The sequence below is a fragment of the Elgaria multicarinata genome, chromosome 1, assembly GCF_023053635.1.
Source record: "Elgaria multicarinata webbii isolate HBS135686 ecotype San Diego chromosome 1, rElgMul1.1.pri, whole genome shotgun sequence".
Lineage (NCBI taxonomy): Eukaryota > Metazoa > Chordata > Lepidosauria > Squamata > Anguidae > Elgaria > Elgaria multicarinata.
In genome coordinates, this window is record NC_086171.1 from 1,914,080 (window position 1) to 1,935,760 (window position 21,681).

At 51.0% G+C, this 21,681-nt stretch overlaps 1 protein-coding gene and 1 non-coding gene across 2 annotated transcripts; both read left to right on the plus strand.

Moving 5' to 3' along the window:
• The first annotated feature begins 4,787 nt into the window (after window positions 1-4,787).
• On the plus strand, window positions 4,788-4,906 carry LOC134413540 (5S ribosomal RNA). Its single transcript, XR_010026545.1, has one exon. It is a non-coding gene; the product is annotated as a 5S ribosomal RNA (ribosomal RNA).
• Window positions 4,907-8,320: 3,414 nt separating this feature from the next.
• LOC134413394 (zinc finger protein 282-like) lies at window positions 8,321-20,048 on the plus strand. Its single transcript, XM_063147576.1, has 7 exons — window positions 8,321-8,393; window positions 10,712-11,095; window positions 13,822-13,948; window positions 14,942-15,064; window positions 16,566-16,685; window positions 18,061-18,129; window positions 19,330-20,048. Exons 1-7 carry the CDS (start codon window positions 8,367-8,369, stop codon window positions 20,046-20,048), a joined length of 1,569 nt encoding a protein of 522 aa, XP_063003646.1. The 5' UTR covers window positions 8,321-8,366.
• Window positions 20,049-21,681: the final 1,633 nt, after the last annotated feature.

Below are 21,681 nucleotides of genomic sequence, written 5' to 3' on the forward strand. Positions count from 1 at the left end.
GGAGAAAAGGAGGCTAAGAGGAGACATGACAGAGGAGTACAACATTATGTGGATAAGGAGACATTTCTTCTTCCATAATCCCATGAAGCTGATTGGTGGGAGATTCAAGACAAATAATATGAAGTACTTCACACAGTGCATAGTTAAACTATGGAACTCACTACCACAAGATGCAGTGATGGCCACCAAGTTGGATGGCTTTAAAAAGGGGTTGGATAAATTCCTGAAGAAGGCTATCAGTGGCTACTAGCCCTAATGGCTATGTGCTACCTCCAGTATCCGAGGCAGTAAGCCTATATTCACCAGTTGCTGGGGAACATGGGTGGGAGGGTACTGTTGCACTTGTGTCCTGCTTGTGGCTTCTTGGTCGACAGCTGGTTGGTCACTGTGTGAACAGAGTGCTGGACTAGATGGACCCTCAGTCTGATCCAGCATGGCACTACTTTTCTTCTTATGTTTAATAAGTCACCGTGCTGAGGACTAGATACCTAGTGATGTGAATTAGCCTTAATACTTAATTATGAAGTTGGGTCATAATTTAGCCAAGGTTAAACCCTCCTAAGTCCCCTTGATTCCATATGCTTTAACTCTCTCCCCCTGAAGACAACTGTGGCTGGATCTTTGCCTATAGAAGTTTGCAGCTCTGGAGATGACACTGGGAAAGAAATAAGCAACACCAAGTGGGCAAAACTGATGCTATTGAAAGCAGAAGAACATTAAGAAAATATCAGAATACAAAAAGCAAGCGCATTGCACATTCTTCAACAGAATGCCATCACCTCACCTGGCCCAAGGACCTTTGTGTCCCAGCTTGGTTTATGATGGGGCCTTGCAATCCTGCACACGTGCAGGGCTAAAAGATTGCTGCCTTATATCCACAAGAGCTGGGTGGCTACTAAGAAAAGCATCTTTCCAGGAGTGAAGCCCTCCCCAGAGAGGCAGACCAGCAATGATTTTTCCAGCACCAAGTGAATATCTTACAATTTCCTCCAGCTCTTCAGTCATTCATTTTTTTAAAAAAAGTGTTCATGCTTTTTAGAGCTTACACTGCTACTGGTTTTTATTCTGGTTTTATTCTGTTGTTTTAAACTTTTTTTTTTTTAGCTTTTTACATTCGGTTTTCTTATGTTTTTCTATTTGTATGGTTTTAAGCTTTATATAGTGAACCCTGCTCCCCAGAGAGCTTTGGTTATTGGATGGTATAGCAATGGAATAAATAAGGGTGCAAACTATGCACGTTTAGGCAGAAAAAAGTCCTACAACAGTTGTAGGACTTTTTTCTGCCTAATTATACATAGGATTGCATCTTAACTGTAGGAAAATATGGCAGCGCCCACCGAAACAGTGAGGACTGAATTGACTGAAAACAGACGGCTGCTTTTTCAACCATTCCACAGAGGCCCGAGACTGTAACGTAAATGGATTTTTAGAAGACTCTTTTCTTCCCTATGCCTTTGTACTACCCAAAGGGACAATATATATGTTTTTCAAAGCACAGTTTTGTTCTAATTGTAGTTCTCATCAAACCCCATCATCCTGGAGGCGAAGGCTATCCATGGCCACTAGCCCTGATGGCTGTGTGCTACCTTCAGTATTCGAGGCAGTACGCCTGTGTGCACCAGTTGCTGGGGAACATGGGTGGGAGGGTGCTGTTGCACCATGTCCTGCTTTGTTGATCCCTGGCTGATGGCTGGTTGGCCACTGTGTGAACAGAGTGCTGGACCAGATGGACCCTGGGTCTGATCCAGCATCAGGGCATTTCTTATGTCCTTATATTATAGCAAACTCATTCTCTGAGTGCTAATCCTTATGTACCAAAGAGAGCACCACAAGAGGGAGATTCCAGCAGGCTTGGGAGAACCCCAAGGTCTGCAGAAGTACAAAATGTGGAAGGGGGGAGGGGGGAAAGAAAGTATAAACAGCCCAATGAGAAATAAGCATGTTCAGTGGCCACAGAATGATAACTGACCATTGTGGGGGCAGTAATGGAAAACCAGGGGGGAAAGGGAATGCAATGGTGCGGAGGAACGCCTCATCAGGAACAGTCCACGTACCACACTGCAACATTTTGTTGCAGGTCTCTTGTTGTTGTTGCTGTACTTAAGCCTTGCCTTTCTAAAAGTGGACTGGAGATCAACTGATGGAAAATCAGCTATTGATACAAATGGTTGGTCACACCTGGTATAAATAGTTAAATGTCAATCAAGCTGTTAGTAAAGGCACAAGAACAGGGCCTGTTTAAAATGGTGGCAAGAGACTGTTGTAGAGGATGGAACTGCAGCATCCCAAACTGCGTAACTGGCAGACATCTTCTCCATCCCCAAAACCAGCAATCACACCCACCCTCCACCACCACCGCCACCACCACCACCATCATTTCCTCAAAGACATCCAAGGCTCCAGATGTGAAGAACAGAGGTTGGTTGGAAGAGAGAACAGTTCTCACAGTGGCCAACCATTTCCCTTGCCTGGGGCCGGATGCCAGCCTTCCCCCACTCCCATCATCCCCCAACCAGCATGGCCAACGGTTGCAGTCCAATTCATGCAGAGGACACCGGGTTTGGGAAGGCGGAGCTCTGCCATTAATAGCAGCAGAGCAGCTGTTAATGGAGATGCAACAGTTAAAAACACGGCCTTCCCTTTAAACAATTATATTTTGCCCAATTTCTGCCCAATTTTGTTGTTTATTCATTCAGTCGCTTCCGACTCTTCGTGACTTCATGGACCAGCCCACGCCAGAGCTTTCTGTCGGCCGTTGCCACCCCTAGCAACCCCAAGGTCAAGTCTGTCACCTCCAGAATATCCTCCATCCATCTTGCCCTTGGTCGGCCCCTCTTCCTTTTGCCTTCCACTTTCCCTAGCATCAGCCTCTTCTCCAGGGTCTCCTGTCTTCTCATTATGTGGCCAAAGTACTACTTCAGTTTTGCCTTTAATACCATTCCCTCAAGTGAGCAGTCTGGCTTTATTTCCTGGAGTATGGACTGGTTTGATCTTCTTGCAGTCCAAGGCACTCTCAGAATTTCCCTCCAACACCACAGTTCAAAAGCATCTCTCTTCCTTCGCTCAGCTTTCCTTATGGTCCAGCTCTCGCAGCCATAGGTTACTACGGGGAATACCATTGCTTTAACTATGTGGACCTTTGTGGTCAGTGTGAATACGGCCTTCCCTTTAAACAATTATATTTTAAATCTGCCCAATAATCAATGTTAAATCATTTGACATCGTGTATTTATTGCGTTGTATTGTGTAGCACAGTCTTTCTTTTTTAAAAAAAGGTATATGTAATTTATTACTTATTCCTTGCATGTATGGTTTCTGTATCATGTTACTATTTAAGGTTTATATTTGCATTTATACTGTATGGAAGTATTTGTTTCTGGGTGGTTCGTTATTATTCCACCCACATCCAGCTCTACAGGAACCCGGGTGCGGTGGGACGGGGTGCCGTGGGGAAGAATTTGCCGGTGGCACCGCTGGCAGCCCCTCCCTCTCTCGCAGCCCGAGCGCTCCTGCTCCCTCATGGCCTAACAGTCTGGTCAGGAAGGAGTTAACCCCACCTCCGAGTTTAGTTCTGAAAAAGAGGCTGGAAGGGGCGGAGCGAGGCGAGAGGCGGGGAAATGGATTCTATTGGTCCGATCGCTCTTCCGGCGCCGCGTTCCTTGCCGAGCGAGGAGTTCTCGCGGAGAGCCCTCCTCCGTTGGCGGCGGCAGCGCCACCTGCAGGCGGGAGGAGAGGATGGCGCCATACCCAGGCCAATGCCCTACAGCTGCCCAAGGGCATGCTGGCTGGGACTGATGGGAGTTATAGTCTGGCACATCTGGAGGGCGCTATGTTGGGGAAGGCTGACCTACAGACGCCTGCCCAACCTGGTGCCCCTACATGTGTTGGACTACAAACCCCACCATCCCCAGTCAACCTGGCTATGGGGTCAACTTGGGTTGGAACGATGGGAGTTGTAGTTCAACACACCTGTAGGGCACTAGGTAGGGTGACCCTATGAAAAGGAGGACAGGGCTCCTGTATCTTTAACAGTTGTATTGAAAAGGGAATTTCAGCAGGTGTCCTTTGTAAACATGGGGAACCTGGTGAAATTTCCTCTTCATCACCGCAGTTAAAGCTGCAGGAGCCCTGCCCTCTTTTAAATCTGTTCACTCTAGTATATCTCCTACAGCTTGAACTGGTGTGATGAAAAGGGAATTTCACCAGGTTCCCCATATATACAAATAACACCTGCTGAAATCCCCTTTTCTATGCAACTATTAAAGATACAGGAGCCCTGTCCAACTTTTCACAGGGTCACCCTAGCACCAGGTTTGGTGGAGAAGGCTGGTAGCTGCCAGGATTTGTATTGGGCTCGGGGCAGCTTCCTTCTTCCCTTGCCCAGCTCCCGTAAGAATCCCTCTTGGGCTGCGGCGCCTGCAGACAAAATCCCTGGACCCAGAAGCCGCCTGTTACCAGGAGGGGTGGGGGCTTTGTCCCCGCATCTCCTCCAGAGTCACCCAGAGGCAGGCGTGACCCCTCGGGAAGCCATGCACGCGTCAACCCACGGGCGAGCCGGCAAAGGCGGGTTCACATGTTCCTGCAGGGAGCAGCTCCTCCACCTGGTCCTTGCGGGTCAGCCTCCCTCAGCAGCAGCGTCTCTTCTCCTGGCGCAGAGCAGACAGCCGTGCTGGGCTCAAGCACGAGCTGCCCTTCTGCAAAGCTGGGAAGAGTGGAAGGAGCGCAGCACGTATGGAGCTCCAGTGCAAGACCAGAAACGGAAAAGGGCCAGAGAGAGGCTGGTCTCTGCCTACAGCCACACTACCCTGAATGCACCCGATCCCATTTGATCTCAGAAGTTAAGCAGGGTCAGGCCTGGTTAGTACTTGGATGGGATTCTGCCTGGGAATACCGGTTGCTGTAGGCTCCATACTCTTTTTTCTTCTTCTTCTTTTTAAAAGACAGGGCTTCTGGGTTCTTTCTCTTGCATCCAAACTGGCTGAACTCCAGGAATGCCTCTTTAACACAGTGTGCTATATCCACTTTCAGACCTACTTCAAGTAGACCCATGGAAATGAATGGGACTGACCAACTTTGCATCCCTAAGGCAGAGGTGCTTCGGAAATCCCCTCTTATAGGGACGTTTTGTGACTCTCAAAGTAAGGAGACCTTTGAGCATGGTGAGTTTGGACAGATGGACATAAAATAGCCCTAAACTAATGTACTATCTATCTGTCTATCTATCTATATATAAACACCTTCTGTTTCTGAGCAATAAATGTTTGCTCATTTTATTTGATGTCGTGCATGAAGGAATCCTTCCAAACAGCCCTGGATGCAAGAGGTTGTCAGATGTCTGGTGGGTCCCTTAGCCTCAATCCCCACACGCTGGTTCAGGAATGGTGTGCAGAGATGCCTCCCAGGCGTTTGCCACAGATGAGCATTTGAACACATGCATCCTCAAGTCATCACTCCAGGGGAGTGACGGTAGTGGGGAGATAAATGCTCTTTTCTCTCTCTCTCCTTCTCATCTTTTCCCTTGAATCTCTAACCAGTTTGAGAAACACCCTCTAAAATGCTTGAAAAACGATTTCCCCGATAATCCATGATTGTAAACAAGTGGACTGTAGTTCACAGAAGTTTCTGCCACAGGATTTGGAGGGCGGGATTCCAAATCTTTTTTTTGCCAACAGCAAAAAAAAAAAAAAAAAAAAGCAAAGGAAAAAATCCGACAGCACTCCGGATTCCCGGGCATTCTCCCATCACATGTACTCACCAGGCCCAACGCACGGGATCAGACAGGATCAGATGTTTTAAAGCAGTGTGGCTGCAGGCATTGAAATGGCTGCCTCTGGCCCATTAAGTTAAGATGCTGAAATTAAGACTCAGAAGAACACACATACAGCATGCAATTCTCCTCTGGATGGGATGGGTCTAAAGCGGTGGTTCCCAAAGTGGGCGGTACTGCCCCCTTGGGGGCGGTAGGATTGCATAGGGGGGCGTTAAGAGGCAAGGGAGCAGCAGGGGGGCGCTCGAGGTGGTCTTTTCTGAGAAGCGCCTCTCCAGAAGGTCTTAACACCCAGGGACATTTTTGTGGGGGAAGTTAGTTTGGTCCCAAACCATATAGGGAAAGAATCCACACATGTATTAATACCGTTTAAGAAGAGTCCTTTTAACGGTGTGTTGAAATGTTTCAAAAGCACCAAAACGCTAATGAAGAGACATACTCTGCTTGGTGTGCCCCGCCATGCTGGCTGCAAAACAGAGGCGTTCGCTCTCTCTTTTCCCTCCCTCCCTCCCTCCCTCCCTTGGCAAGCCTGTGGCAGGTGCTTTGGATTTTGAATAAATATTCAATTAATTGTTACTGTCTTGAATTTTATTGTTCTTATCTTCCTTAGTGGGTCGTTGAAAACCGCTATTCTGAATAATTATTTTTATGGTGTAGGGTAGGGGGCACTGGGCATTGGGCATGAGTTTGTGGAACCAAGGGGGCGGTTACCTGAAAAAGTTTGGGAACCATTGGTCTAAAGCACCAGGCTAAGACCTTTTAAAACAGACAGGCTTTTAATGGTTTGTATATTTGATGGAGCGTTTATGGTTATAGGGTTGGATCCAGGAGCTGCCTGCCGTTGAATGGTTTTTGGGGATCCCCCCACCCCATCCTCACGACACCACAGCTCAGCCCATTTAGTAGGGTCCGCTGGTCCCCTGTGTAGCATTTTCAGGGGGTTGCGGGGAGGGGTGGGTGGGGAGCTGCCATGCGGAGGAGCAGGGAGATCGGGAAGTCCACGTCCGCCTGCCCAATTGCACGTGCCAACATCTGGATCTGATCCATTGTTTTAAACCGCTGTTTCACTTGGTTTCCTGCCTGCATTCTAAAACTCAGTTCAACTCTATACATGTGTATTACTCACTGGCTCCTAGGAGTCTTACACCCAGGTAAATGTGTGCAGAACTGCAGCTGTCTTGAAATGCTGAAATATTTTAATTAATTAATTATAAACTGCAGTATAACCGTTCAATAACGAAATATACTTAGGGCACAATCCTGTGCATGTCTAGGCAGAAAAAAGTCCTACAACTCCCAGCGTTCTCCTGCTTGGGTAGCTGGGGGATACCGGGAGGTGTAGGACTTTTTTTTCTGTCTAAATATGCCTAGCATTGCACCTTTATTCTGGCATGAGCATCAGTTGGGCAATTATTTATCATTTATCTTATTTATCATTTAAGTCCCCTTCAGTGGGACTTAACTTAGTTCTTTATTTCAACTGGTCAACTGGTATGATTAAATCTGGATCCTACCCAGGGTTAGATTGGGGGTGGGGGCGTAATTTGGGGAATGGGTTTGTTTGTTTTGCAAGGTGGCATTAGGGGTCTGTGTCTTGCAATACACCACCCTGCAGTCTTCCCCAAACTAATGCTTTCCAGATGTTTTTAACTACAACTCCCGTTATCTGGGGATGAAGTATAGCTTCCAAATCGCGTGAGGTACTGGTTCTTCTCTATTCGGCCCTGGTTAGGCCTCATCTAGAGTATTGCGTCCAGTTCTGGGCTCCACAATTCAAGAAGGACGCAGACAAGCTGGAGCGTGTTCAGAGGAGGGCAACCAGGATGATCAGGGGTCTGGAAACAAAGCCCTATGAGGAGAGACTGAAAGAACTGGGCAGGTTTAGCCTGGAGAAGAGAAGATTGAGGGGAGACATGATAGCATTCTTCAAATACTTGACAGGTTGTCACACAGAGGAGGGCCAGGATCTCTTCTCGGTCCTCCCAGAGTGCAGGACATGGAATAACGGGCTCAAGTTAAAGGAAGCCAGATTCCGGCTGGACATCAGGAAAAACTTCCTGACTGTTAGAGCAGTACAACAACGGAACCAGTGACCTAGGGAGCTGGTGGGCTCTCCCACACTAGAGTCATTCAAGAGGCAGCTGGACAACCATCTGTCAGGGATGCTTTAGGGTGGATTCCTGCATTGAGCAGGGGGTTGGACTCGATGGCCTTGTAGGCCCCTTCCAACTCTGCTATTCTAGGGTTCTATGAACTTATCTAAAGGCCACCAGCTTGGGGAAGGTAGAAGGCCAACCTATAGGCACCTGAGCATTCCTGCTCCTTTCCCTGCCTAGCTGCTGCTCCATAGATGGTGCTGTTGCTTTCTCCCTCTCCTTTGCAGCCAGCAGCCCCTGCCTTCCTCTCTCCATCTCTCGGTTTCCCTTCTTGCACTTCCAAGGACCGGCCCTTTCCCCGGCTCCCAGAGACCGCTTGGCGCTTCCTGCTTTCCATCCGGAGATCCATTCTCTGCATTTGTGTTCCCTACAGAGAGGGACCCCCCCCCCATCCTCTCTTTCCCACCTTCCCCACCCACAACGCCTAGCAAAGGCTCAGCACCATGGCTGAATGGGACCCTCCTGCCCAGGTGAGGATTGGCTTGAATGTGGCGGATTGCAGCAGGGTCTGGGGGTGGGGTGAGGGGTCTGGGGGGATTGTTGCCCATTGGGTCCCCCTGTTGCTGGTGGGAATCACAGAACCTAAGACTGAGAGGCTCAGAGAGCGTGCGGCCGTCCTTAGCCCATCACCGTATTAGGTACGTTACGCAGCAGAACATTAAAACCGGTCTCTCTGCACTGATGAGCTTACATTAAAGAATCTGAGCAAGGGTTCCTTTAGGCCAGCCTTCCTCAACCTGGGGCGCTCCAGATGTGTTGGACTGCATCTCCTGGCTGGGGCATTCTGGGAGTTGTAGTCCAACACATCTGGAGCGCCCCAGGTTGAGGAAGGCTGCTTTAGGCAGAGGCCAGGGGGCTTCTTCAGAGCGTAACTATGCTACATGTAGAAAATATGCTTAGATTGGGTACTTCCATGTGAGAAGGTTAGCAAACGTATAAAGAAGCCTCCAGATCTGTTGGACTACAAGCCCCATCGCCAGCATATAATGGTTGTCAATGATGGGGATTGTAGTCCAATGCATCTGGAGGCCCCGGATTGGGGGAAATTATCACTGATAAAAACGTGGATAACCTACAGTGTAAACTTGAGCTGTTAAAATGTGTCAGTCCGTGCATTCCAGGATGGTGGTACCATAGGGATTCCCAGGCTCGCATAGACGGGCGTTGAAAGATGTGTATATGTTATTCACGCTTAGCGTGTTTGCTCCGGTGACACCATGAAATACGCGGGAGACAAGCCTGCACCAAGGGCGCCTCCGTCCCTGTGCCTAATGTTCAGCACTCATGTAATTTGCGCAAATCACAGCACTCGGCTTTTAGCGGAGCGTAATCTGCGTTGAGCGTATGCACAGGTCTAGCCGTGAAATTGGGGCTCAAGGGGAGCATTCTAGACTTGCGGGATATTCTTTAGGTTTTTCTCTAGGGACCCCCCCCCCCCAGCCAACTGGCCACTGGTGCAAAATATGGGCTCAGGAACAGCAGGGAGGCAGAGTTGGGAACAAAATGCTGGGTCAGAGGGTGGAGTCATTGGCCCCATTCAGAAGACACCTTAAACCATGACTTCAACCACGGTGGTTAAGCCAGAAAGCCGGGCTGTGTTCAGAAGACACCTTAAACCATGGCTTCAACCACGGTGGTTGAGCCAGAAAGCCGGGCTGTGTTCAGAAGACACCTTAAACCATGGCTTCAACCACGGTGGTTGAGCCAGAAAGCCGGGCTGTGTTCAGAAGACACCTTAAACCATGGCTTCAACCACGGTGGTTGAGCCAGAAAGCTGGGCTGTGTTCAGAAGACACCTTAAACCATGGCTTCAACCACGGTGGTTGAGCCAGAAAGCCGGGCTGTGTTCAGAAGACACCTTAAACCATGGCTTCAACCACGGTGGTTGAGCCAGAAAGCCGGGCTGTGTTCAGAAGACACCTTAAACCATGGCTTCAACCACGGTGGTTGAGCCAGAAAGCCGGGCTGTGTTCAGAAGACACCTTAAACCATGGCTTCAACCACGGTGGTTGAGCCAGAAAGCCGGGCTGTGTTCAGAAGACACCTTAAACCATGGCTTCAACCACGGTGGTTGAGCCAGAAAGCCGGGCTGTGTTCAGAAGACACCTTAAACCATGGCTTCAACCACGGTGGTTGAGCCAGAAAGCCGGGCTGTGTTCAGAAGACACCTTAAACCATGGCTTCAACCACGGTGGTTGAGCCAGAAAGCCGGGCTGTGTTCAGAAGACACCTTAAACTATGGCTTCAACCACGGTGGTTAAGCCAGAAAGCCGGGGTGTGTTCAGAAGTCACCTTAAACCATGGCTTCAACCATGGTGAGTAAAGCAAAAAGCCTTATTCCCTGTGGTTAAAGCCATGGTTTAAGGTGTCTTCTGAACACAGCCTGGTTTTCTGGCTTAACCACCGTGGTTAAAGCCATGGTTTAGGGTGTCTTCTGAACGGGCCTGTTACCTTCTACACCTCATGAGCCATACACAGGGGTAACCTCATGTAAAAGAACAAATCTACCTCTGAGTTACCACAGATCAAGGAGTCTAAGAGCCTCACTCTTTTGTAATGCTATTGGTATTGGTATTCTTAAACACTTGGGAGTCAGAAACCCAGGCCAATCTCTATTATGAACCTGTTTGGACTTTAAGACCTTCTGCTGAGGCCTGTCTGTGAGTGCCTCCGGAAGAGAGGTGGAGATCAAGGAGGGAGGGGTCCTTTCCAATAGGTACAATAGTTTTGCTGAGTTCAAAAACAAGACTCTCTTCTTCTTCTTTTCCGGTCCTCCTCTTGAGAGCAGTCTTCACACTGGAGTTCGGAGGTGCAGGCTGCTCCGCTGGAGGAGGTCAGCTTCCCCAAAGAGACACAGCTTCAGACAGCCACGATTTCTCTGTGGACGGTGGTAGGGGCTGTCCAGGCCGTGGAGAGGACGGTGGAGGCACAGGCCCTGCGGCTGTTGAGCCTGGAGCAGCGGTCGGGAACGGCCGAGAAGAGGTTTGCGGACTGCGAGAAGGCCGTGGCTGAGCTGGGAAGTCGGCTGGACAGCCGGTGGTCAGCGCTGGGCACCGTCCTTCAGGAATACGGGCAGCTGCAGAGGAGGCTGGAGAACCTGGAGACCCTGCTGAAGAACTGGAACTTCTGGGTCCTAAAGGTTCCCGTGGGCACGACTGGAGAGGGGTCAAAGGTAAGCGGAGCCCTCCGGAATTGGGGCTGGTTCAGCAGCAGCGGCACCAAGGAGAAGGGTGTGATAGTTTAAAGGTGGTTTTGAACATATGCCCACATAGCAACAAGATTGCAAAGGGTTGTGCGCGTTCTCCTAAGTGGATAATTCATGTTGGACAGCCTAGAACAGTGTATGGACAGCCTAGAACAACCTACTGGGCAGCCTAGAAGAGAGAATGAAGTGACTCTCTTTGAATTTGCAAGTGTTTCCCTGCCTAGTTGACCAGAAGCGACCACACAAGTGACGCTCTATGTGCCTGTTCCGAGTATTAAAAGAAGACCCAAATCTACTATTCTATGATTCTATGAAAAGCTAGGTACGCCCAGTGCTTCATGGAGGCTTTGTGGGATTTGCCGTAGGTCCTGGGGAGGCAGAGTCATGGAGGGAAGCCTTTGCCACATCTTCCTCCGGGTTGACTGAGGCTGCAATTCTATATGCACTTATCTTGGAGGAAGTCCCATTGAAGTCAGCAGGGCTTGTTTCTGAGTAGACAGGCCTGTGCTGCAAATCGCTCAGGTCAGTTAAAGGCGTACAGATTAGTCGCTTTTGCATAAATGTGTTTGTTTTTTAACACAGTACTTGACGTTGCGTAGTCTTCAGATGCTTTGGCAAGCGGCTGAGTCATTATAAAGGGAAAGCCCTGGGTGAGAAAGAGGGCAAGGAAAGTTATGTGCTGAAGGTGACTGGAGGAGGGGAGAGACAGCTTGGCAACCATTATGCATGTCTTGGTTACATCAGGTTTAGACTACTACAATGCACTCTATGTAGGGCTACCCTTGAAAAGCGCCTGGAAGCTATAACTGGTGAAAAATGCAGCAGCTAGGCCACTAACAGGCTCACGGAGTTGAGACCATATTAGAATCATAGAATCATAGAATAGCAGAGTTGGAAGGGGCCTACAAGGCCAACAAGTCCAACCCCCTGCTCAATGCAGGAATCCACCCTAAAGCATCCCTGACAGAATAGAATTACACCTGTCCAAAATTAAGACCTGCACTGGATGCAAATTGACTTCTAAGGTGCTTTTACCTTCAAGCCTCAAACAGCTTAGGGCCAGCTTCCCAAAGGAACGGCTACCTCCTTCTGAACCTGCCTGGTTATTAAGATCTTTTAAGAATCTTCTTTTTTCTAATGGTATGTTTCAATTATGGGAATTTGCATCACTTGCTGGATTGTTCTAAGTGTTTTTTTTTTAATTTTCAGAGAGTCACTTTGAGGGTGGTATAGTTGAAAGGTGGTCCATATAAACTTCTTTATATACTCTTGTTGTGCTAGAAGCTAAATGCTTTTTTAAAAAAATCAAAGATAAAATGCCCAAGAAATTAAAGTCTCTGCCAGATTCCACACAGAAGGCCGTAAGAACATAAGAAGAGCCCTGAGGCTGGATCCGACCGAGGGTCCATCTAGTCCAGGACTCTGTTCCCACAGTGGCCAACCAGCTGTTGGCCAGGGACCCACAAGCAGGACACTGTGCAACAGCACCCTCTCGCCCATGCTCCCCAACAACTAGTGCATATACTGGATACTGGAAGTAGCACATGGCCATCAGGGCTAGTAGCCATTGATAGCCTGCTCCTCCAGGAATTTATCCAACTCCCCTTTAAAACCATCCAAATTGGTGGCCATCAGCACATCTTGTGGTAGTGAGTTCCATAGTTTAACTCTGCGCTGTGTGAAGAAGTCCTTCCTTTGGTCTGCCCTGAATCTCCCACCAATCAGCTTCATAAGGTTAAAAGGTTGTCACACAGAGGAGGGCCAGGATCTCTTCTCGATCCTCCCAGAGTGCAGGACATGGAATAATGGGCTCAAGTGACAGGAAGCCAGATTCCAGTTGGACATCAGGAAAAACTTCCTGACTGTTAGAGCAGTACGACAATGGAACCAGTTACCTAGGGAGGTTGTGGGCTCTCCCACACTGGAGGCCTTCAAGAGGCAGCTGGACAACCACCTGTCAGGGATGCTTTAGGGTGGATTCCTGCATTGAGCAGGGGTTTGGACTCGATGGCCTCGTAGGCCCCTTCCAACTCTGCTATTCTATGATTCTATGACCCCATTGGGATCTAGTATGATAAAAGAGGGAGAAAAATATCTCCCTGTCCACATTCTCCACACTATGCATGATTTTGTACCCCTCTATCAGGTCTCCCCTTAGCCTCCGTTTTTCCAAGCTAAACAATCCCAGTTGATGTCACCTCCCCTCCTAGGGGAGACGCTCCAGCCCCTTAATCATTTGAGTTGCCCTTTTCTGCACTTTCTCCAGCTCTATAATATCTTTTTCAAGGTCTGGTGACCTGAACTATACACAGTATTCCAAGTGTGGTTGCACCACAGATTTGTATAAAGGCTTGTTCAATAAAAGCAGATCAAAATTACGAAGTTCCGCTGGCATTTTCAGATATATTGGTGGGTTTCCATCACCAGGGCGTACGATTAACAAGACGTGCGGCTCCCTAAACACCCTGATCAAAGGATTTATCAGAATACAAGAGAGCGTGAAATGGATTCGTAAGACAGCTGTTTCATAGTAGAGCTACGCAGGACATTTGCAGAGAGCATACTCCATTTCTAGTTTTATCTTTTGAAAATAAATGTCTGCACGTTTGATTGCCTGCATTTGGGATTTGCCAACCTCGCAAAAGTTGTCCGTCGGATGCTGAGAGCCCGTTGTGGCCGCTTTGCTGTTCCAGATCTCGGCGACGTTCGGCGACTGCTCGACTCACTTTTCTCGGGAGAAATGGGAAAGGCTGGAGGACTGGCAGAAGGAGCTCTATAAGAACGTGGTCAAGGGGAACTGCGAGTCTCTGATCTCCCTGGGTAAGGGGGCGGCCAGTGGGTCGCACAGATACCTTTCGTCTCACACAAACGAGCTTTAAAGAAGAGAGCGTCAGGCGGCTCTCTGGGCCTGCAGGAAGGGTTCTTTCCTAGCCCTGCTGAGCTGGAGACGCCGGGTGTGAAACCTGGAGCCTTCTGCATCTGAAACTGGTGCTCTGTCACTGAGCTACAGCATCTCCCGGTCTCAGGGAGGTCGTAGGGGCTGCCCTGAAAAGGCCCTGGGAGAGGGAAAGCGCAGGGCTGAAGAGGGGGACGGCACCAACCCACCTGAAGACAGGGCCGGCGCTTCCATAGAGGCCAGTTAGGCGGCCGCCTAGAGTGCCAAGGTAAGCGCCCCCGGAAGTCGCCCTCCCAGCCTTCCGCCCTGCTCCCCAGCGTCCCTGGCTTGGCTTCAGCTGGGTGCCCGCCCAGCAGCCGAAGCCAACCCAGGACGCTGGGGGAGGGGAAGGAACGGCTCCACGTTCTGACTTCTGGCGCACGCCGGACATCAGAACGTGAAGCTGTCTGACTGCCCTCCCCTAGCTTCCGGGCTTGGTTTCGGCTGAGGGCTCCCAGCGAAAGACAAGCCGGGACGCTGGGGGGTGGGGCGGCGAACGGACGGAAGGACTTCAGGAGGACTTCAGCCAGGAGGACTTCAGGCGAGGGACAGGTAACCTGTCTCCGCCTACCTGGGGTGGGGGGGATACGGTGTGTGTGTGTGTGAAAGCAGCTCACTTTGCCAAGGGCACAAAAAAGCCTGGCACCGGCCCTGCCTGAAGACAGCCCCCTCCTGGTCAGCTCCAGGGCTGCTGCTGTAGTCGCCCCCTCTTCTTCTGGCTCGCCCCTTCCAGCACCGCCTAACTTCATCCTCTCCATCTTCTTGCATTCCTAGCGTGATTTAGAACAAGCTTTTCCCTTCAAAATAAAGCCTTGCCCACCCCCAGGACGTCTGTAATCAGCCTCGTTTCCCCCTCGCCCCCCTCTCTTTTTAACCAGATTTTGCTGTTTCTAAACTGGAGAGTTTAGCCTGCGCTGAACAAGGAGGAGACCCGCCTCCCGTTCTAGGCCAGGCGGCCTCGGAAGGACAACCTCCACAGTCTCCATCGGATCCCAAGACAGGTATTGTACTTGAGAAGGCATCACAGGGGTGTTGAACCCGGGCTTGGAGCCAAATCCAATCCTCCATGGTTCCCCGGAGGGCCACGCTCCATGGTTCTCCCTCCCCCCCCAATTATTTGGGAATTTCCCATCTTTTTTGCCTTTGCCCTCTGTCCCCCAATTCCAGTTCTAAAAGGTTGCAGTGCCATTTCTTGCAATGCTGGCAATAAGAGTCTTAAGCTAAAACAGGCTAGTGTTTAGGGCCCGCCCCTTTTGCCTTGGCTCCGCCCACCAACAGAATGCACCCCTTCCCCCGAGCTTCTCCAAATTCGTCCCCCTGGCTGAAAGACCTCCGATACCCACGACAGATCCATGTGCTGGAGAGGATTACTACCATCACACTTACTATAGTAGATCTCTTCCTCCAGAGATCTACCCTTCGCACAGGAGACCCTTCATATTCTTATTTTACTGTTGGGGAGCTGAGCTGGACCCACAATGGACCTGATTCTCTTGGATTTCACAGTGTTTTGCTTCAGCCGGCCAGAAACAAGGAATTGCCTTGGGGATTTCAGGGCCCCTCAGAATATGTAGAAAAGCTACATCTTCTCTCTCTCTCTCTCTCTCTCTCTCTCTCTCTCTCTCTCTCTCTCTCTTTCTCCTGAAAGCAGACTCGTCGGGTTCTAGAACGGACCTCGTGTCATGGATGAAGCAAGAGGAGGAATGTTCCACGAGGAGCAACGGAAACACGCAGGCAGGAGGCCTTCGCCAAAGTACCTGTAATTGTGAGTGTGACGTTGAAACGACCCCCAGCCTCCCTTCCATCACGGGTGGTGCGTTGTGTGTTTAGATCTATGGATCTATTGCAAATCTCTCCCCTCTCCTAATCCGGGACTAGTTCAAAGGAGAGAAGCGGAATCCTCCCGCCCACGTAGGACCTTCCCTTCCATGGCTTTGGTTTAGGGTATTGCAAGGATGCGTTCGCAAGAAATGGTAGCAGCAAAAATGCCCCATCGTCTGTCACTGCTTTCTCCAACCTGGTGCTCTTCAGAGGTGTTGGACTACAGCTCCCATGATCCCCGGACCAGCATAGAGGAGTTTTAGTCAAATACCTGTGGAGAGCACCGGGTTGAGGAAGGCTGTTCTAGCAAGTGAGGTGGCTTAATCCACAGCTGTATCAAATTTTATCTGGCCGTTATGGCACAGACACCGATTGGAACTCTGTATGTGCATCGGGGAAATAGTCTTATCTCCGTCCCATTTGTTGGCTCCCCACTTTTCCCCGTCGCCCGCCATCTGACAGTCTCCAAGCCAGGGCTGGGCAGAAAGTAGACCTCCAGACTTGAACTCCCAGTATTCCTGACCACTGGCCATGCTAGCAAAGACTTCTGGGAATTGAAGTCCCAAGCACCTGGAGTTTTACCTTTTCCCCACCCCTCTACAGCACCCGGCACGCTCCTCTTGCAAAGAACACCCGATGATTCAAACCATCTTGCCTCTCCTGTTTCCCACCCCACCCCAGATTATACGGTTTCTAAACTGGATCCTTTACCGAGTGATGGAGAAGGAGGCCTCCCTTGTGTTCCGCTCCAGACGGACGTGGAAATGGAAGCCCACAAAAGCTTCAGCTCAGACAAAGAAGGTGAGCCCTGGGCCCAAGGGAGCTAGAAGAACAGAGTTGGCATCACCACCCAGGCCAGGGTCCCTGTCCAGCCCGTAAGAACGCAGACCAGCCTCGCTGACACAGGCCAAATAACCTGGCAGCCTGTTTTCAGCAGTGACCAGGCAGGTTGCCTCCGGGGAAAGCACAAGGCGGGCTGCAGCTCATTGGTGGAGCCCTTGCTTTCTGCACAGAAGGTCTCAGGTTCAGCCTCCAGGTAGGGTGGGAAGGACATAAATTTGAAGCCTTGGAAAGCAGCTGCCAATTAAATTATTATTATTATCATCATCATCATCATCATCATCATCATCATCATCATCATCATCTGTATACCACCCCATAGCCAAAGCTCTCTGGGCGGTTTACATAGGATAAAAACACTTCAAAACAACATGCAAAAATTTAAAATCACAAAAACATACAATTTAAAACCATAAAACCATACTGTTCTAGTATGTTCCTGTTTAGGCCTCATCTAGAGTATTGCATCCAGTTCTGGGCTCCACAATTCAAGAAGGACGCAGACAAGCTGGAGCGTGTTCAGAGGAGGGCAACCAGGATGATCAGGGGTCTGGAAACAAAGCCCTATGAAGAGAGACTGAAAGAACTGGGCAGGTTTAGCCTGGAGAAGAGAAGATGGAGGGGAGACATGAGAGCACTCTTCAAATACTTAAAAGGTTGTCACGCAGAGGAGGGCCAGGATCTCTTCTCGATCCTCCCAGAGTGCAGGACATGGAATAACAGGCTCAAGTTAAAGGAAGCCAGATTCCAGCTGGACATCAGGAAAAACTTCCTGACTGTTAGAGCAGTACGACAATGGAACCAGTTACCTAGGGAGGTGGTGGGCTCTCCCACACTAGAGGCCTTCAAGAGGCAGCTGGACAACTATCTGTCAGAGATGCTTTAGGGCGGATTCCTGCATTGAGCAGGGGGGTGGACTGGATGGCGTTATAGGCCCCTTCCAACTCTGCTATTCTATGATTCTGTGATTCTTTGACCTGGGCTTGCTTTTTGCGTTTAGAAACTCAGCCTCAGGCATCACTTTTCACCGCCTTGATTCCCCAAATGGAGCCTCCATGGGGTATCACAGGGCCTAGGGCTCTTCCACATTTTTATTAATGACCTGAATGAGGAGGTGCAGGGAATGCTGGTCAAGGATGCAGATGGCACCATATTGGGCGGGATAGCGGCTCTCCCACACTAGAGGCCTTCGAGAGGCAGCAGGACAGCCGTCTGTCAGGATTGTGGATCCCTGCACGGAGCAGGGGGTTGGACTTGATGGCCTTAGAGTCCCCTTCCAGCTCTGCTATTCTGTGATTCTAAGCTGAAACGCCTCCCTTGCTTCCCCGCTAAACAGAACCACCTGCTTCGAGGACGGATGTCATTTCTTGGATCAAACAGGAAGACCAGCCCACAGCAAGGGACGGTGAGTAGGAGACCCCAAGGGCCAGAGAAGAGGTACGGCCGGAGGGCCTAAGTAGACCTTATGCGAAACAAATGGCAAGGGCCAATCCACGTCCCTTTCCGGCCTCCCCTTGCCAGGCATTGTGATGTTGAGGCACTCTACACTGGCCCCATGTGGTGAAGTGGGGGAAGTCAAAGAAGATGCTGAGCACGGTTAAGCTGCATCAACCATCTCCTTCCACTAGGTTAAATTTCTCGAACCTGTCAGCCTGCAGATGTCTTGGACTACAACTGGGGAATGCTGGCAGTTGTAGTCCAAGACATCTGCAGGCTGACAGGTTGGAGAAGGCTGCACTAGAACAAGGAAATGCAAGAAAAGATGGGCGTTTCGGGTCATGTTGAGCAATCCGGTCCCACACCCAAAAGATCTCCCGCTCTGCTCTAAACTCCTAAGCCAGCTTCCCCCACACCCTATCACATGAGGTACCGGTTCCTCTCTACTCGGCCCTGGTTAGGCCTCATCTAGAGTATTGCGTCCAGTTCTGGGCTCCACAATTCAAGAAGGACACAGAGAAGCTGGAGCGTGTTCAGAAGAGGGCAACCAGGATGACAAAGCCCTATGAAGAGAGACTGAAAGAACTGGGCATGTTTAGCCTGGAGAAGAGAAGATGGAGGGGAGACATGAGAGCAGTCTTCAAATACTTCAAGGGTTGTCACACAGAGGAAGGCCAGGATCTCTTTTCGATCCTCCCAGAGTGCAGGACACGGAATAACGGGCTCAAGATACAGGTAGCCAGATTCCAGCTGGACATCAGGAAAAACTTCCTGTTAGAGCAGTGCGACAATGGAATCAGTTGCCTGGTGAGGTTGTGGGCTCTCCCACTGTAGAGGCCTTCAAGAATCTGTCAGGGATGCTTTAGGGTGGATTCCTGCATTGAGCAGGGGGGTGGACTGGATGGCCTTATAGGCCCCTTCCAACTCTGCTATTCTATATGATTCTATGATATGATTCTATCGCCCTCCATGTGTGTCCAAGTATAACGCCCACCGTCCCTGACCATTGGCCATGCTGTCTGGGGTGAAGGGAAACGGTAGTCCTACATGCCTGGAGGAAGCCAGGCTGGGGGGGGGCTCTCCTGGGCTAATCCCTGGGTGGGGGGAGTTTTGGCCATGATCCAGCTGCGTGGCCTCTGAAGTCCTGCCTCTCTGTTCCCCTCCGTAGCTCGTGACAGTGCCCAGCTGCAGACAGAGGACCACCAAGCGGAAGATCCGGCCAACCCGCCGCTGCTGCTGTTCTTCCCAGGCGGGTCCGTGGCGCCCATTTTCAACGGCGCCATCGGTGAGAGCCAGCCCCTCTCCAGCCTCCGCGGCCCACGCACCACCGGCGGGACCCCCCCGAGCTCTCCCGCGGCGGCCCTGGAAGCCGCCATGGAGCGGCCCCACACCTGCGCGGACTGCGGCAAAACCTTCAGCCTGCTGCTCAGCCTCCAGATCCACCAGATGAACCACCGCAAGCGGAAGCAGTACGCCTGCACCTTCTGCGGGGGGGCCTTCAGCTGCCCCTCGGAGCTCGTCCGGCACCAGATGATCCACACGGGCGAGAGGCCCTACAAGTGCACAGTGTGCGGGAAGGGCTTCGTGCGCAAGCAGCACCTCATCCCTCACCTGCGGCTGCACACGGGCGAGAGGCCCTACCGGTGCGCCCAGTGCGGCAAGGCCTTCATCTGCAAGCACCACCTGATGGAGCACCAGCGCACCCACACCGGCGAGCGGCCCTACGCCTGCACCGCCTGCGGGAAGGCCTTCCGGCGCAAGAAGTCCCTGAAGGACCACGTGCGGATGCACAGGGCCGGACCGGGCCAGGCGGCCTCCTCCGCCCGGGATCCCCCCCAGGAGCCTCAGCCGCCGCCGACAGAAATCAGGGGGGGAAATGTGTGGTAGCAAGGAGGAGGATCAGGGGCCTGGAAACAAAGCCCTGTGAAGAGAGACGGAAAGGACTGGGCCTGTGTAGCCTGGAGAAGAGAGGATGGAGGGGAGACACGAGGGCACTCTTCAAATACTTCAAAGGTTGTCACACAGAGGAGGGCCAGGATCTCTTCTCGATCCTCCCAGAGTGCAGGACATGGAATAACGGGCTCAAGTTACAGGAAGCCAGATTCCGGCTGGACATCAGGAAAAACTTCCTGACTGTTAGAGCAGTACGACAATGGAATCAGTTACCGAGGGAGGTGGTGGGCTCTCCCACCCTAGAGGCCTTCAAGAGGCAGCTGGACAACCCTCTGTCAGGGATGCTTTAGGGTGGATTCCTGCCTTGAGCAGGGGGTTGGACTCGATGGCCTTGTAGGCCCCTTCCAACTCTGCTTTTCCATGATTCTATGATATTCTGGAGGTGACAGACTTGACCTTGGGGGAGCTAGGGGTGGCGACGGCCGACAGAAAGCTCTGGCGTGGACTGGTCCATGAAGTCACGAAGAGTCGGAAGTGACTGAACAAACAACAACAAATGATTCTATAAGGAGGGGGGGCAGCTTTGACGCCTCCCCCAGGCAAAACTCCTACTTCGGCACCACAGAGTGTCCCTGTTGCTACGAATCCAAAATCTGTCGCGAGCCGTGGTCACTCTGGCATCGCCGATGGCTCCTGGGAATCGCGGGGAGGGGTTGCCTCCAGCACTCAGGGCCCCTCCCCACTTTCCAAAACCTGGGAATCCCGTTCTGGCCTCTCTTCCACTACCTCCCCAGTTCTCGGTCATTTATTTATTTGGCGTGTAACGTGTTCTCTCTCTCTCCTAGTGGTGCTCTCTATCCAGCTCTTCAGAACCATGACTTCCTTGAGTGTAGCGTCTGCAGCCCTTCCAGGATTTTTGCAGCGGCTCGATCAGATCATAAGCCTGCGGGCAGCACCGGTTTGGGTCCAATTTTTTGTACAGCGCCAAGCAGTTTTAGGCAGGTTCTAAATAATAAACAAACACCAGTTGCTAGGGTGATCCCTGTCTTCTCTAGAACCTGATCAAAGAATTTAGCTGTTCACCAGTCTTAAAAGAAATGGAAGAACATTTGTATATTCCCATGGGAGCCTTTTTGAGATCCTGAAGGAAGCGGATCAATTGTGTTCAATTCCTTGCTTGTGCTAATACCAGGTTGGCAGCAGGACTAGCCTCAAAACACCCGGGGGCTGGAGGCAAATTTTAATCAATCAATAGGTCTAGGCAACCTGGTGTCCTGGTATTTTGGACAACAACTTCCATCAGAAGTGACCATGCTCGGAGGGGCTGATGGGATTTGCAGTTCAAAAAATCTGGAGGGCTATGCCCAGGGCTGGTGCTACCATAGAGGCCAATCAGGCGGCCGCCTAGAGCGTCAAGGTAAGGGGGGCGCCGAATGCCGCAGCCAGAAGCCGCTATTCCACAGCGGCTCTGAGAGGGCGGCTTCTGGGCGCACCGTTCCGAAGCCACCTGCCCGCCCCAGTGTCCTGGCTTCGCTTCGGCTGGGCGTCCACCCAGCCGAAGCGAAGCCACGCCCACCACGCCCCACTCCAGCGTCCTGGCTTCACTTCAGCTGGGTGAGCGCCAAAG